The sequence below is a fragment of the Barbus barbus genome, assembly GCF_936440315.1.
Source record: "Barbus barbus genome assembly, chromosome: 21".
Classification (NCBI taxonomy): Eukaryota; Metazoa; Chordata; class Actinopteri; order Cypriniformes; family Cyprinidae; genus Barbus; species Barbus barbus.
This window is the reverse complement of record NC_136749.1, coordinates 28,319,461-28,336,933: the sequence shown is the minus strand read 5'-3', so window position 1 is coordinate 28,336,933 and position 17,473 is coordinate 28,319,461. Positions and strand designations below refer to the sequence as shown.

General features: G+C 35.4%; 1 protein-coding gene across 1 annotated transcript; it reads right to left on the bottom strand.

Moving 5' to 3' along the window:
- Positions 1–10,059: 10,059 nt before the first annotated feature.
- On the bottom strand, positions 10,060–11,241 carry hamp (hepcidin antimicrobial peptide). Its single transcript, XM_079444625.1, has 3 exons — positions 11,092–11,241; positions 10,712–10,807; positions 10,060–10,291 (listed from the first exon to the last, which is right to left on the bottom strand). The coding sequence occupies exons 1-3, from the start codon at positions 11,176–11,178 to the stop codon at positions 10,193–10,195; spliced, it is 282 nt and encodes a 93-aa protein (XP_079300751.1). The 5' UTR covers positions 11,179–11,241; the 3' UTR covers positions 10,060–10,192.
- Positions 11,242–17,473: the final 6,232 nt, after the last annotated feature.

The following is a 17,473-nucleotide window of genomic DNA, read 5'->3' as shown; positions in this document are numbered from 1 at the left end:
GATTCATTTCCAGACTCACGAATCAAAAGGTAATCAATTCTTAAATTGTGAATTTCGCCCAACCCTGCAGCAAACACACATCTTGCATTAATGCAAATCCTGGAATGGCCATCGGCGCGCTGACTCATCATGTTTGTCACAGTGAAGGAGCGATCAGAAGGCCCGGATCACCTTGCACGAGCTCCTCGGAGGCGCAGGAGATGATTGCTTAATGTGCTGTGCTGCTGCCATTAAGCTGCTGCTTTGAAGATGTGTGCAGATGCTCTCTAAACCTCCGAGTAATCAGATGAGGATTGCGTAAGTCGGTACGGGGAGCAGTTTACAAATGATCACGCAGGATGGAGTGAATACAAAAGCACAGACAGAGACTGTAATTAGGACGGATCCCCTGGCGGTATAGAGGTGCATGTGTGTTACTCCTTTGTTTGATTTCACACTGTATGAGTCAAAATCACATGCACTGTGTTTGCATGCACAGATTTTGGTTGATCTTCTGAATGTACAAAGAGTACAAACAAAGAGGTCAAGGTTAGTTGGCCCCTGCTGGTAGATGCTGAAACTGCACTATTCTGCTGTCAAAGTCTGCCTGTTTGTCAATGTATGGACACTGGGTATGTGGGTATTTTGCTATTTTGATCTGGCAAGCAACATAAAATAATTGCAAATATTTTATTATATTATAGTAGATGTTTTAACCAGTGGCCTTTTTGATGAAATGGACTTACTCTCAGATTATTATAGAAAAAAAATATTTTATTTCAATTGTATAAAAATATATAAAAGTGTAAATAAATAAATGTGACCCTGGACCACAAAACCAGTCATAATGGTCAATTTTTTTAAATTGAGAATACATAATCTGAAATCTGAATAAGCTTTGCATTGATGTATGGTTTGTTAGGATCGGACAATATTTGGCTGATACACAACTATTTGAAAATCTGGAATGTGACAGTGCAAAAAATCTAAATATTAAAAAAATTGCCTTTAATTGTCCTTAGCAATGCATATTACTAATCAAAAATTTGGTTTTGATATATTTACAAAATATCAAAACCTATATCAAAATATCATAACCTATATGTAAAATATCATATATTTTACAAAATATCTTCATGGAACATGATCTTAAAAATTGATAATTTTCAACAATGTATTGTTGGCTATTGCTACAAACATACCTGTGCTATTTCTGACTGGTTTTGTGGTCCAGGGTCACTAATAGATAATTAAATAAAATTAATAATAATAATAATCATCATCATTATTATTATTATTATTTGTCAAAATTATTGATTTTTATTTTATGCCAAAAATCATTAGGACATTAAATAAAGATCATGTTCCATGAAGAAATTTTAAAAATGTCCTACTGTAAATATATAAAAACTTAATTTTTGATTAGTAATATGCATTGCTAAGAACATCATTTGGATTTTCTCAATATTTAGATTTTTTTGCACCCTCAGATTCCAGATTTACAAATTGGATTGGATTGGATTGGATTGGATTCAATTTATTGTCATTGCACATGTAGGTACAAGGCAACGAAATGCAATGAAGAAGAAGAAATACAGCATAACATGAGGAAAGAGAGGAGAAAAAAATTGTCCTCACACTACGTTCCTGAACGAGAGTGCAGTGTGAGAACAGACAAAAACCTCAGCATGGAGCACAGTCAACACAGGAACATAACTTGCATAGTAATCCTAGTTCAGACGAAACAGCCATCCGGCCAGCAGCCATTCAGCGCAAACACACGGACCCGTTATCACCTGACAGGATGAAGCGACGGCGTGGGATGGGGGTAGGGAGGTGTATGAGTGTGTGTATGTGTAAGTTCGTGTGAGTTCGTATGCCTTGAAATCCGTTTCGCCAGCACTCCAAACCAGTCGACTCAGTTCGCAGGTTGTGATGCGACATAGCAATTGCCATGGAAACGACCTTGGACAGAGCACAAGCGCCAGACAATAACAAGGTGTTTTGAGAGGGGGAGGGAATGGAAGAAAGAGCGTCTCCCTGCAGTATTCACAGGAGAGTTGATACCAGAGCGGCCTTGCCAAGCCGTTCTGTTGTGGGAAGCCGGAAAGAGATAAGGTTGTTTTGTCTTTGGGCGAACAGCTGTCTTCCAGTTTCACAGCTATTCTCATTGTCCATTCTGATCTCCTTGTCCATCAATTTTCCTTTCCAAAGCCGAGAGCCTAGCCGTGATCGAACCCATATTGCGGTTAATCGCCTCTGTTTCAGAGGCGACCGCTCTGCCTACAGCCTCCATCATGACGGGCAGCCTTGAGAGGTTTTGGATAGCCAGTCCCGTCTCCTTAATTTTCTGATAATTTAGGGCAACGCCTAATCCAAATAGTAGAAACCCAGTTATCGTTGTTCCGAATAAGAAGATGTCTTCAATGTCCTCCACGGAGAGAGCCGCCAGACACACGACCCGCCATCTCTCCCATGCGTCCATCGTGTAGCCAGCAGCAAACGTCCCAGCGGGACATTCCGGTTCTCCAGATCCCGCTTTCCTAGTCGAGAAGATGGTGTCAATTGCGTTGAGAGACCAGTTGATCAGATCCATAATTTCGGTTTTGTAAATAGTGCAGCGAGAGTCTCTTAAGAAGGACAGGACAATACTAGAGAGCAAGCAGGGAAGTTCAGGAGGGAGGGAGGGAAGAAAAATGCGACCGCCTTCGAACAGAGCCAAACGAGAAAAGTGTTTCAAATAGTTGTATCTCAAATATTGTCCAAATATCATTATACCAAATATTGTCCTATCCTAACAAACCATACATCAACGGAAAGCTTATTTATGTATAAATCTAAGCTTTGCAAAATTGACCATGATGACTGGTTTTGTGGTCCAGGGTCACATTTGTCTTTCTAATATATCTAATATGTGCCAGGCTCTCACTCGAAATAACTAAATAATTTTAAGAAAAGGATTCACTCTCAAATTATGATATAAAAAATTATAATTTTCTATAAAAATGTCAATAATTTCATTATCTTTCTAATTACAAAATAATTGTTTTTCAATTATTTTCTATTGCCGGCGCCGATTGCATTGTGGTTAGTGCGTCGACATATATATAGTGCATATTTATTACATATTTTTTGTATTATATATATTACAAAATTTCATTATATTTGTAATCTAATATGTGCCAACCTCTCAGTCATTTAAATAAATAAATCAATTAAAAAAAATTAAGAAATGGACATACTTTTAGATTAGGATATAAAAATTATTATTTTATATAACAAATGTAAATAATTTAATTATTTTTGTAATTTAATATGTGCAGCAGGCCTCTTACTGCAAGTAAATAAAAAAATATTTAAATGAAATTGTTGAAATAGACTAACTCTCAGATTATAATATAAAAATTATTATTTTACAATTATTATATTATGTACAAAAATAATATATATATATATATATTTTTTTTTTATTTTATTTTTTTTTTTTTTTTTATATGGAAGCCCGTTTCCGCCACTCAATAAAAAATTAAAAAAGGTTATTGTGACTTTTTCTCACAACTCTGACTTTTTTTCCTCATAATTGCGTGACAAACTCGCAATTGTGAGTTTAAAAGTCATAATTCTGTGAAAAAAGTCAGAATTGCAAGATAAAAATAGCAATAACCTTTTTTAATTTTTTTATTCAGTGGCGGAAACAGGCTTCCATAAATATGTGCCAGCCTCACACTTTAAATAAATAAATAAATAAATACATACATTTCTTTTATGTTTAAAATGCTTGCTGTGATGCTAATGCCAGAAGTATTGGGGATAGCAAGTTACAAAAATAAAAATACAAATTGTTCACATAAACAAAAAAAATCTCACAAAGAACTGCAAAGTTGAACGTCCAAGATTTGAGCACTTTTTAATGAACTCACTATTAAGGGGAAAGTCTAGTCAGGGCACAAACCCAAAAGTTAACCTTTCAACACTCTTAGAAATGAGAAAAAGTAATTAAAAGTTTAAAGCTATTACATAATTTAAAATTATAGACTGTTTCCATAGTTTTCCCAGGGACAGGAAAGTTGCAGTAATTGAAGAAACAGTTTATATATTCAAGAGAACTCGCCCTATACTTGCAAATTCAATTCATCCTGTCCCACCAGAGCATGTCTACAAACATCTCGTCTTGTTTTTCTTATCTTCTGCACATTCTGAACAACTACTATAATGCATCTTGGTCGAGACAAATGAATAGACAATTTGTTTTTTGCTCTCTTGTACTGGAATGAAAGAGGCCGTGCACCGATAGACAGCTGGACGAGAGAGAGAGAGAGGGAGGAGGAATATATGAGCCGTGTTGTGTTTTGAATTTTGCTTTCCTTTGAGTTATTTGTGCAGGAGCAGTGCTGCACGCATTTACCTACTGAAGTGATGAAGTCAGCAAGAACAAAGCAGTGCTGTGACTCACTAATATTAGACCACGCTGCCCCTCTGTGTTACTTCACAATCACCTGCACTGCATCCCAGTGCGAGCATATGGAACGTCTTAAAGGAATAATTCACCCGAATAAGAAAATCATCTACTCATCCTCATGTCGTTCTGAATCTGGAGGATTTTCTTTCTTCAGTGCAACACAAAAAGCAGCAGAATGTCCCAGTTGCTCTTTTCCATATAAGGAAACCTGTCAGAGATCAGTTAAAAAGCACATGAAATGTCTTGAACAAAATATACTATGTAATATATATACATATATATGTAACTGTGTGCTTCTAATTTTATAGCAACAGTTTGGACAGGACCCTTTTCTATTCTAACATGACAGTACCTCTGTGTATAAGACACCAATTGGTGAACCAATGTGAACTGAATGAATGAATAGCCATAATATGGACTTTGGTAAATGCTATGATACTGTGATGCTCATTGCTGATTTCACCATTAACTCTTCTCTTGAACAGTTTATGTTGTTGTATCATTGTAATCCTTGGCCATCAAAACATAGGGGTGTCACCTTTTCTGTGTTATCATGTTTGGTTCAGGAGATATGACACAAAATACATCATTTGGTTATGGCGGAAAGTAAAATGGTCGCCATGGCAACAACGAGGTGTTTTTGCGATGGCTCCATTTCTGAAAATGTTTAGGGCCGCAAACTATACAAGTGTACCAAATTTCATGCTTTTATGAAAAAGTGAACATTTTTTTCACATATCACCTGGACTATAATAGTTTGTGACCAATAGTGAAGTGAAGTGACATACTGCCAAGTATGGTGACCCATACTCGGAATTCGTGCTCTGCATTTAACCCATCCTAAGTGCACACACACACAGCAGTGAACACACACACTCTGTGAACACACACCTGGAGCAGTGGGCAGCCATGCTGCGGCGCCCGGGGAGCAGTTGGGGGTTCGGTGCCTTGCTCAAGGGCACCTCAGTCGTGGTATTGAGGGTGGAGAGAGCGCTGGACATTCACTCCCCCCACCTACAATCCCTGCCAGCCCGAGACTCAAACCCACAACCTTTGGATTACGAGTCCGACTCTCTAACCATTAGGCCACGACTTCCCAGTATACCTGAAAATGACAGAACTAACATTTACATTTGTGCATTGACCTTCAGTGTAAATTCCAGCTGAATAACGCACGATAAAGTAGACACGTGAATATTAAATGACCAAATAACTGCTGATAATAGTCTTTTTGATTCCTTTAAAAATGTAAATGATTAAGTGAATGCAGAAATATCGGAATAAATGAACACATTGCATAAAATGTCCTAGATTCTTTCTATTGACGCGTAATTAAATCGCTATGACGTTCACTGTAGATCATGCCTTCTCGCATTCCACGATTGGTCGATTCTGTACGACGCCTGCATGCTATTGGTCAAACTACTTTTTAGTCATTACCTTCAGAAATTATGAAAACTAAACCAAAACCCAGGTGTTTTCTGCAACTATGCAGGTCTCCTTGGTTCTGATATGTTTACATTACATCAAACTCGTTCAAGTATTTCGACTTTCTGAGATAAAACAGCAGGAAATACCGCATGTGGTTCACCTCGAGGAGGGCCTTGGTGTAATATCATAGTCATATAAAAACGCTTTTTAGTACTGCTCTCAATTTATGGCTGGAAACACATGCACTTGCTAAATTATGCATGAGAGACCAGCCTTTATATATTAATCTCTGCACTGTTATGTGATTCTGTGTTTGGCCAATGTTACAATTTCTGAGCATATGCAGATGCAGTGCAGTATTAGGAGCAGATGGTGAAATGGAGAGACTTGATACAGTATATCATGTACGAAGAGCAATACAGAGAGAGTAGACAGAACCCAAATCACACAGCCGATATCACGCGTTTGTTCTGGAAGGAGCCAGAATCCATGAGCTGCTGCTGTGAAGTTCCAGTTGTTGGAGCCAAGATAAGACTTTACATACCAATGAAACTACTGGAGTGTCACAGGTCTTAAAGGGATAGCTCACCTAAAAATGACAATTCTGTCATCATTTACTCCCATGTCATTCAGAATCCGTTTCCTGTCAATTTTTCTGCGGAACGCAATGACTGTTCAGCTCTCTTGCATACAATAATGAGAGGTCATGCTGACCATGCAAGTCCAAAAAGGATGATATGAATTAAGATTAAGTCATTTGAAAAATATTTTATAATATATAGGTAAACTTTTTTTAGTATTATAAAAAAAAAAATTATATATATATAAAATGTATTTTTTAATGCTAAAAAAGTTTACCTGTATATTATAAAATATTTTTATTTTATAATATATAGGTAAGTAAAAAATAAATAAAATTATATATATATATATATATATTTTTTTTTTATAAAAAAATATTTTATAATATACTGGTAAACGTTTTTTAGTATTAAAAAAAATAAAATAAATATATATATATATATATATATATATATATAAATTACCTTTTTTGTGTATTATATTTTGAGTCTTCCGAAAAAATATTACCATTCAAAAGTTGTGGTTAAAATTCCCTCTGCTCACCAAGGCTTCATTTATTTGATAAAACACAGGGAAAATGGGGAAAAAATTAATAAATTGTGAAATATTATTGCAATTTAAAATAACAGTAAACATGTAAACATATTGTAAAATGTAGGCCTAATTTACCTGAATTTTCACATAAAACACTGTAACATTATAAATGTCTTTTGATGCATCAATTTAATGCACCCTCACTGAATGAAAGTCATTTCTTTAAAAAAAGTATATGATAGTGCATGATTCGTATTACCAAATTTCAGACCAAAACTTAATGATGTGTTATATTCCTTTACATATATATATATATATATATATATATATAACTTATTACAAAATAAATAAATCTCTCCAAACTGTAGTAGTCACCAAAAGAAATGTTCATCAGTCGGACACAGAGAAGGAATGAGAGCGACTGCCAACATTCCTTTGTATTAATTAAAACTAACGACTCCAGGTGCTGCCTGCAATCAACATAACGAAGAGCCAGGCGGCATGTTTGCATTGGTGGTTTGCCTTGATTAAAGTCTTCATCCATTCTGCTTAGGAATCTCAAGTATATTGAATAACGCCGCTGACACAAGTTCAGTATTAATTATATACAATATATGATGAAAAAGCTGTTGAGGTTTCAGAGGCCACTTTAGAAACACAAGTTTTAAGTGTCTGTATTCACAGTGTCTGTTCAGTCAGACACCTACAGTGCCTTGTGAATGTATTCATACCCCTTCATTTTTTTTCACATTTTGTTATGTTGCTGTCTTATGTTAAACTGCTTTAAATTACTTTTCCCCCCACATCAATCTACACTCCATACACCATATTGACAAAGCAAAAATAGAATTGTCACAACCTCGTAAATTTATTAAAAAATAAACTCAAATTAACTCAACTAAAGTAACTCAACCAAATAAAATAGTCAAATTAACTCAACTCAAATAAAAAACTCAAAGTATATTGCATAAGTACTCAACTAAATATTAAGCTGAAGTACATTTACAGCCTCAAGTCTTTTTTGTTTGATGCGACAAGCTTTGCTCATCAACATTTGGCAATTATCTGCCATTTGTCTCCTCACCTCTTCACCTCTCAAGCTCTTTCAGGTTGATTGGGGGCAGACGCACATTTTCCAGTTTCTCCAGAAATATTTGATTGGGTTCAAGCTCAGGCTGTGGCTGAGCCCTTCTCCATCGATTGCTCAGTTTGGCCAGGAGGCCAGCTCTAAGAAGAATCCAGGTTGTTTCAAACTTCTTCCATTGGGTAACAGAGACTACATGACCCTTCAATGAAGCAGAATGTTTTTTCTGAACTCTTCCCCAGATGTGTGGCTTGACGCAAACCTGTTTCTGAGCTTTTGACCCCAGGGCTTGGTTTTTGCTCTGATATGCATTATCAGTTGTTGGACCTTTTATTAAGATGTGTGTGCCTTTCCAAATCATATTGAATTTGCCACAGGTTACCTTCACTCAAAGTCTAGTAACACCTACAAGCAATATGAATGCTCCTGAGCTAAATTTCAACTTACAATTTCAGTACTTATGCAGTGGAATCATTTAAGGTTTTTATTTTTAATACATTTGCAAATATATATATTTTTTGCTTTACCATTATATTGTATGGAGTGTAGATTGATGTGGAAAAAAATAATTTAAAGCAGTTTAACATAAGGCAGCAACATAAAACGTGAAAAAAACGAAGGTGTATGAATACATTCGCAAGGCACTGTATGTAGAGAGTATTTTAAGATCCTTGTGATGCGAAGGCTGGCTAAAAATTTGGGCAGCATCACATGTATTTCACAAAAAACTGCAACTAGCTCAAACAAAGAGAGAGAAAGAATAAATGTCATTGAATGTCAAAGATATTGATGAAAAATTGTTTAGTATAATTAAAAGTTGACAGTATCAATAGTTGCGTGTGTGTTTCAAAATAAAATATTTAAATATTAATATTAACATTTAAAAAGTTAAAAAAATATTTACATTAGATCTATTAATTATCGATATTAATATTTTTATTTTTATTTGCAACTGCCTACATGCAGTATGTAAAATATAAATGTAAAAAATGGTTTGTGTGTGCATCAATATAAAATACTGTTTAATTAAAAGGTCATATTAATAAAATTATTTCTTATAATTTGTGCGCGGGTGTGTGTGTGCAAGAATATGTCAAATAAAATAAGTTATTTAAAAGGTAATATTTCATATACCCACATAAACACACACTCTCGGTTATAAAATCTGAAATGTAAAAAAATACTTAATTGCTAAATCTTGAATCTTGAAATATAAAAAACTTAAATTATATTGTGTATAATTACGGTGTAACAATATGCTGATAATATTCATGTAATAATGTGTTTAAGGTTTAAGGGAAGTGGTGTGTGGCCAAGTATGGTGACCTATACTCAGAATTTGTGCTCTGCATTTAACCCATCCAAGTGTACACACAGTAGTGAACACACACCCGGAGCAGTGGGCAGCCAATGCTGCGGTGCCCGGGGAGCAGATTGGGGTTCGGTGCCTTGCTCAAGGGTCTCACCTCAGTCGTGGTATTGAGGGTGGACAGTGTTGGTCATTCACTCCCCCACCTACAATCCCTGCCGGACCTGAGACTCAAACCCACGACCTTCGGGTTACAACTCTCCAACCATTAGGCCTCGACTGCCCATATAATATTTTAATAACTTATATAATTTGAGTGTCACTAATTGGGTTCCATTTCATTTAAGATGCTGGTCGTATGTTTTAAACAGAGCTGGAGTCTCTGCTGTAGACTCCGAATGTCTGAGGTGCACAAATACAGCATTTCTGCCTCATATGTGTGTGTGTGTGTGTGTGTGTGTGTGTGTGTGTGTGTGTGTTTAGTGCCCTCTAGAGATTCACCACAGACTGACCTCAGACAACAACAGTTCAAATGTAAAATCATTTTATTACAAATATCCAAAAGCTTTACATTTACTGAACAATCATTGTACACAGGCATGAAAATATACACATGTATAAAACAAAATCATAAAAGCATGAACAAAAGTTAGTTAAAAAGTATAGTTAAATTTCAGTAGCTGCAACTTTTACAAAGTAGAATGCATGACAAAGCCTGCATTTATACCCGTTTCAAACAACATGATGCCACAGGGAAAATCACTTCAGAAGGGTTTGAAGACAAATGTCCAAATAAGTTAATGTTTCAAAGTATTCAGAATTTGCAACAGTATCCGCAGCCTTTGTTGTGGCAGCAGTTGCAGCAGTATCTGCACAGGGACAGATGGCTCTGACGTTTCACCCTGAAGAACGCCTAAATGAGGAGAAAAGAAATTGCATGTTATTTAGGACCTCCTACACATATGCAATTCTAATTTAAACAAGATTAACATTAATTATATTACACAATATTTACAATTAATATTAGATTTTATAGCTTGGAACTACCCAAATGTAGAACATATAAAATGTTTGATTAAAAAAAAAAAAAAAATGTAGAAAATTATTAAATTTAAAAACTATGATAAATATTAAATAAATAATTTAAGAATACACATTATATAAAATAAGTGTTTAAATATAAATTTAAAAAATAATTCAAAGTTATTATTAATGAAGTCTATTAATTGTTTACTTTGTGTGATTAAATTAGATTTTGAAAGTAATTATAAAAATAAAAGAAAAGGGTTTCATTAAATCGAATAAAAAAAAAAAAAAAGAGCTGGTTACATACCAGGGGATTTGGATTTGTTTGTTCCTGTGAAGTTTCTGTCAGATGCTTGTTCTCCTGTGGTGTTTCACTCTCCACATGATGCTCATCTTCAGTCTCCTGATGAAATATAGAAGGCAAGACTTTAATATGGGTAGTAGGTTTTTCATTACGATACCAAATCATTAGTGATAATGCTAAACAGATCACGTGTCAAATATTGAATTTGCATGACATTGTTTAAAATGTTCACCAGTAAGTCATGCTAAGCATGTCTTAATGTAAAGATGTTGAATTTGACAGTTTCATGGTAAGACTTGGTGTAAAGCATGTATAAGTAATGCATTGAAAGTAAATATTATTCTGCATGCACCCATCCATGTTGTTTCAGCGCAGATGCTCACCTGTGTGAAGGGAACAGCTGCGGTCTGGAGGAAGCAGACGCATGCGATGACGACTGCAGCAGCGAGAGCTACACGTGTCAACTTCATTTTCACTTCTGTAATGCTGAAGGCTGATATCTGCTGAAGTGATTCCTCTGTTCTTCTGTAAGCTTTACTCTTTCTTCTGCTCATGACAGGCACTGCTCTGATATTTATACTGGGCTCAGGGAGCCCTTTGACCTGCGTGACTCTTCCCGTCAGCTCTTACACAACACTGGAAACTCTCAGCAGCAGCACAGTGCTGGAAATTACAGCATACCTCCAGTATAGAGATGAAGGAAAGAACGAATGCACTAATCAATTAATCAACAAGTAGCTTTGAGAACCAATAAGCATTAATAAATTGATTTCCATGTTGGTTTACATGAACTCCACAGTAAAAGAAAGAGCCTCCAGATAAAATGTCCTTTTTAAATGATATTGAGTCAAAAGTTCTGTTTTAAATGACAATTTTCCTTCATACTCCTAAATCAATATAATCCTTTGGTTGTCCATTAAAGTATAATATACACCAGGGCCTGTATTCATGAAACATCTTAGAGTTGCTCCTAGTAACAAAATTCTAAGAAAATTCTTAGAAATGTGGGTGTTTCCTCTTAAAATTAAAAGAAAAGATCCTAGTAAAGAAAAAAGTAATTCAGAAAGCATCTTAACCCTTAAAAGAGGTCTTAAGGTCCAAAATTGTTAGGAGTACGAACGAGGACTTTTAAGAGGTTTAAGAGTTTCTTTAGCTGCGGAGAAAATGGACGAAACACGAAGAGGGAGAAGAAGTGTGTTGCACACAATGCATGACAGTGAGTTAATAATAAATGCCATAGCACCAGAAATCACTACATTAACATTTAAAAACTGGGAAAATGCAACAGCGATGATTTGGGTCTGTTACAGCACTTATTAGGCTATGTCTCTGTTCATTTCCTATAAGACACGGCAAGTATGACAGCATGGTAAATAAAAAAAAGAATACAGAGAGAGAGAGAGAGAGAGAGATTATAAAACACCGTCTACAGATATATTTGAACTGAAATTAAATAGTTTGATATTCTAATAATGGGCAGAAGGGAAAAATAATAAGTGCTAAATGAATACCAAGTTAATTTTCCAGACAGGATATAAAATAGGTATTATACAAGTCCATTATCATGTTAGAAAATCTAAAACTTGACCATGTATTTTTCATGGGATCATGGGAAATCCCATGGTAAAGTGTGATACACATGTAACGCGTGTAGTGTGATGCATGAGAAACACTAATAACCTCACTGTAATTGTACAGCATCATATATGTTGATGAATAGATAAACTAATAACAGAGTGCCTCGTCCTCACACGATTCATGAGGCGTGTAAGCGTCAGATAACCTTCTGCCAGCGTCTGTCAATAATATCAATAAATATAAACCACAACGGCCTCATGGACATCAATAATGATTTCAATTATCCTGAAGAATTTAGAGTGCAGATGAAATTGCCATAAAACACAGACCAAACCATCTGCGTCCCTCGATTTATTATTGTCCTAATGACAAAACTTCCATTAAAAGGAGGACAAGTCTAGGTCATATTTTGGGGAATAATGATTTAAAATTCTGCTTGAATTATGTAGTAATGCACTTTATGGGTGACACATTTCTCTCTTGATATTTCTGTTACTGGTATAAATCACAGTAAATGCTCTTTATATAATCTATGATCATAGGCATCATGAAATGCACTGCAATGAAAATTCCCTATTTTTATTTATTTTTAATCAGAACTGCAGTGCCGCAGTAATAATGGCGTTTGCATACTGTGCACAGTGTGCTAATATCCTGTATGCAGGGAATACATGGATGATATTTGTCAAAGTGTGCATAAAAAGGCCACAAAGGAGATGCCAGGATGTCTGTGGGAAACCTAAGAGAGAGGGGGGAAAAAATAAATAAATAAATAAATTCCTTCCATGCAATGTTCATGTTAGAAAATATATCCCACATTTTGAATTTGTGCTGTTTCCAGACAAATTTTTGTAAAGATGATATTTATGAAAAATGTTTAACTGGCAGAGGAAAGAAAAACAAAATGCTAAACACAAAGTAAATATTTTCTAGACGGCCATATATTTTTAATTTGTTTTTGCTTTAGTACAATGACATAGAAGCCAGTTATTTAATTTTAAATCACAAAATCCATTTTTAATCTATATATGACACACACACATACATATATACACATGTATGTATGTATGTATGCATGCATGCATGCATGCATTATATATATATATATATATATATATTTTTTTTTTTTTTTTTTTTTTGAGTTTTTATTTTTAGATTTTCTACTTTTTAGTTTTAGTAACTTAGTTGTGCGTTTCAGTCATTTTTTTTATTATTTCTATACTTTTTTGGCACAAATATTGATATGCATTATGAAAATACTCAAAAAAACGAATTGTATTGAAATGATATTTCAATTATAATATAAAGTGTGTGTTTATTAGTATTATGAATTAGTTTTCATTTTCATGTGTTCTGATTTTTTTCAGATGTACTGTTTTTGTAATTTAGTTGTGTGCTTCAGTTATTTTTGACTACACAAATGTTTATTTATGTCAGGTTTAGTTTTTATTTTTCAGGACAATAAATTTAATTTTTGTAAATTCTGTTTTTGGTAATTTAGTTGTTTGAATATAAATGTAATTAAAATAAAAATGACTGAAACAGGTTTAGTTTTATTTTAAGTTAAGAAAAAGTTAGTTTTAATTATCTGAAATAAAATACTATGTTTTGAGTTAATAAGTTTGATTAATTTATATGAAACAAAGTGTCTTCCAAACCCTGATTCATTATTACTTTGCATCATCTCTCAAAAGCAGTGTAGCACAAGCTGTGGTGTTGGTGTTTGCAGTATTTCCCGGGTAAGCCGTCTTTCTCAAGAGCGACGCCAGCGCTATCAGCTGGGATCTTCTGCTCAAACAGACGCAGACGCTGCTGTCGACCTGACAGGCGCCACAGCCAGTCTCTCTCTCTATGTCCCGGGCCAATGACCCCTCTCCTCCTCTCTTACCTGCACGGACCCAGTCTCTGTCAAGAACTCATCCACTCGCACTTTCCCGAACACCAAACACAGAGATCACCACCAAAACATGACGATCGATATCCAGCCTTCACAAAAAGCCAAAAACCCTGTTCTAATGAAAGCAGGCGAAAACAACCCATCAATAGTGAGCTACTACAGAAACAAAAGCTGCTAGAAAGGTGGTTTGATGGTCTTAGATGGCTTTAGCTGGTCTACCAGTTGGCGTTGTTTTTTTTTTCTTAAACCGCTGCACTGTGATCAAATCCCATCAAAACACACCTAATTTATGCAGTTTTCTTTAGAAATACATGCAGCTGCCTTCATAGGCAACATCACAACTGAAAAGTGAACCTTTTTGGATTCATGTCATTTTGATATGCATTACAGTCTTGTTAAAAAGCAATAAACGTTTAGTTTACACCATAAACATGTTTTTTTCTTTCATTTTCTAAAGGTTTTGCAACTGTGTTGTTTTTTGTGCATAAAGATGCATTTGTTACTTTGCATATACAATAAAACTGAAGCATGCATTTTAAGTGAATGACGTGTTAGTTACAAGAAAAGTCAGCTATTTGAAATACAAAAGATTTGTATATACCACCCTTTGGATTTTTTTTAATAAGACTTATGCAATGCATTCTGGGATTGTCTTCGTCACTGAGAGATGTTTATATGCCGTTTACCTTTTAATATAGTCTTTGTGTCAGAAGTGCATCTTGTCTGACCTACTTAGGGGGGGGAATCATCCAAAGTTGGAAAAATATGAATTCTGAGTTTGATGGATCTAGCTTTAAAGCTGAAAAAATAAAATCATTTAGGGACAGCTTGATAAATATAAATTTTAAGTAACCAGGGGGCTGTTTCATAAAAAAAGGCAAGAAAAGCAGGGCTTAAATTCCAAAACCTGACTTGAAATCAATCGGGACTAAAGCGGTTTCATAAACGACAATTTCACGCAATCTAATTGGATCCAGGTTCAGGGAGTCAGGATAATGTGATGTGCACGCTTATTCTGAAGCAGGCCTTAATGTCGATCATGGATCAAATCGATCCGCCATAGCAAATTTTCTGATAGTATTTTCTGAATAGGCTTTTATTTTTGGACTGATAGTCAACTGATTGTATGTGAGAGAGACAGTGGTAATATTAATGAGTTCCTATTGGTCAGTGTTAGAGGAGCTCAGCTTAGCCTGACAGTTAGCCTGCTCCGGACCTGGTTAGTTTGCCAGCATAAGTTGCCACAGTGACTGAGCTTGAGCTATGGTAAATTTGCTTTTGGAAACCAAATCAAGTTAAAATAAGTCAGAATTACTGAAATAAGCCTGGCTTATTTGGTAAACTAGTTTTATGAAACAGCCAGTTCTTCAGTAGAAAAAGCTTGAAATGGGGCCTAAACAGGCAAAGTGCTCGTTGTTGTGCTTTGTCTTCTTCATTTTACAGCCAGTTTCACTACACAACAGTTGTTGCCGTTGGCCTTTTATTCGTTTGCTTGCTTTTTCAATTTATTTCTCAATATAGGACCAAAAAAAAAAAAAAAAAGACGGCGGGCACATGTCATGCAGAACGGCTCCTCGCCATATGTTTCTAGTGGACAAACGTTTTTCGATTTTAATGGTACATGAGGTCTCTACTGTAGCGAGGTGAATGAAGCTACTTGACCTTCAACACCTGATTGGCTCAGTCAAGGTGTTTCTGGCCCTGTGGAGAATAACAGATGGTGGAAGTAATGCAGAACAGTGTGTACCATTAAAAAAAAAAAAAAAAAAAAAAAAAAAAAAAAAAAAAAAAAAAAAAAAAAAAGAGAGTCCAGTATCTTTGAATAGCCGCTGAACCTTATGGTCAGGCTTCAGAATAAAGCACCAAGCAAAAGGACGCCATAATATTTAATGGATCATCCATTGACACGTCACCAAGCCTAGATCTAAAAGCATGATTGACCAGTCACGCCTGCAAAAACAAATACACACATTAAACAAAAATCACAGCTAATAATACTGAAAGAATCCATTAATAGACCTCTGTCCTACTTACGTGAATGATTTGCTTCAGAGATTTCCCGCTAAACAGGAAGCTAATGGGAAATGAAATGTGTCAGATAATCAGATTATAGGTGAAAATGTAGTTACTTCACATCTGTTGTGAAATGAAGGGATCTTGACTGAACAGTAGCAAGAAAGGAAAAAGAATTTCTAAAGTTATTGTGGAACAAATCGTGGGGAAACAAAAACAGTAATAAGACATAAAAAATATACAATGTATAAATAAATAAAAAAAAAATAAAAAATTGTTTTTGTTTTTTTAAATCAAATATACAAAAATAAGTGATAAAAAAAAAAAAAAGCCATTTCACCCTTTCCTCATCCCTCCTGTTTATTCATATTTCTTCCTATTTTATATTTGACCCCATGTCCTGTTCTATTAGCCTTCATCCCGCCGCCTGACCTGATATTTGAGAGTTTCCACTTCTTCCATCAAGCGCCATCAGATTTCATTTTCATCCAGCCTACTAAATAAAAGTTATTGATTTCATAGACGAATGCACTCGTCCAAATTTGTTGGCTTTCGACCTTTTCGCATTTATTCTTGCAAAAGACAATGAGACTACTGTTGCAATGATGAACATTCACAGAAAAGTGAAGAGGAAGTCAACACGGCGCCTTCTGTTCCAACTCACTCGGCTGCTCAGTAAAGCGAGACCCCACCAGCTCTTCTGGAGAAAATAGAAGAGCGCTTCTACACCAAGACTAGATGAGAGGCAGCGGGGAATAGAGGCATGAACCTGCATCAATAAGTAAGAGCGACAAGCTCCTCTCCTGTAATCACCGCACACAGAAACCCGCAGCCGAACAATGGCTTCTGCTGAAGCGGCGATCCAGCGCTGTAAAACACAAAAGAGCTGGGCAGCAGTGAGCAGACAGGTTCACTGCGCTCTGACATCAGTTCAGCTGCGACGATCAAGTCCTTCAGCAAGAACACAGCCAATACAGTGAGGACTCCGGCGGCCCCAAACATCTGTTACATGCCAAACTGATCACTTTTGTGTGCTTTGAGTCACCCATGATCTCGAGTACTGTGGCTCAAATCCTACATTTCACGGTGCCTGACAGGAAAAAAAGAAAAACCCCTTACACACTGCAGAAAGAGATGCATTGTTTTTTTCCCCAAAAGTAATTTCCAAAACATTGCAACCATTGATTTGGATTATTTTTTAAATGCAAAAAGAGAGTTATATTTAAGATTATAATATAAAAAATATAATGCATTTAATTTATTACATAACTGATAAT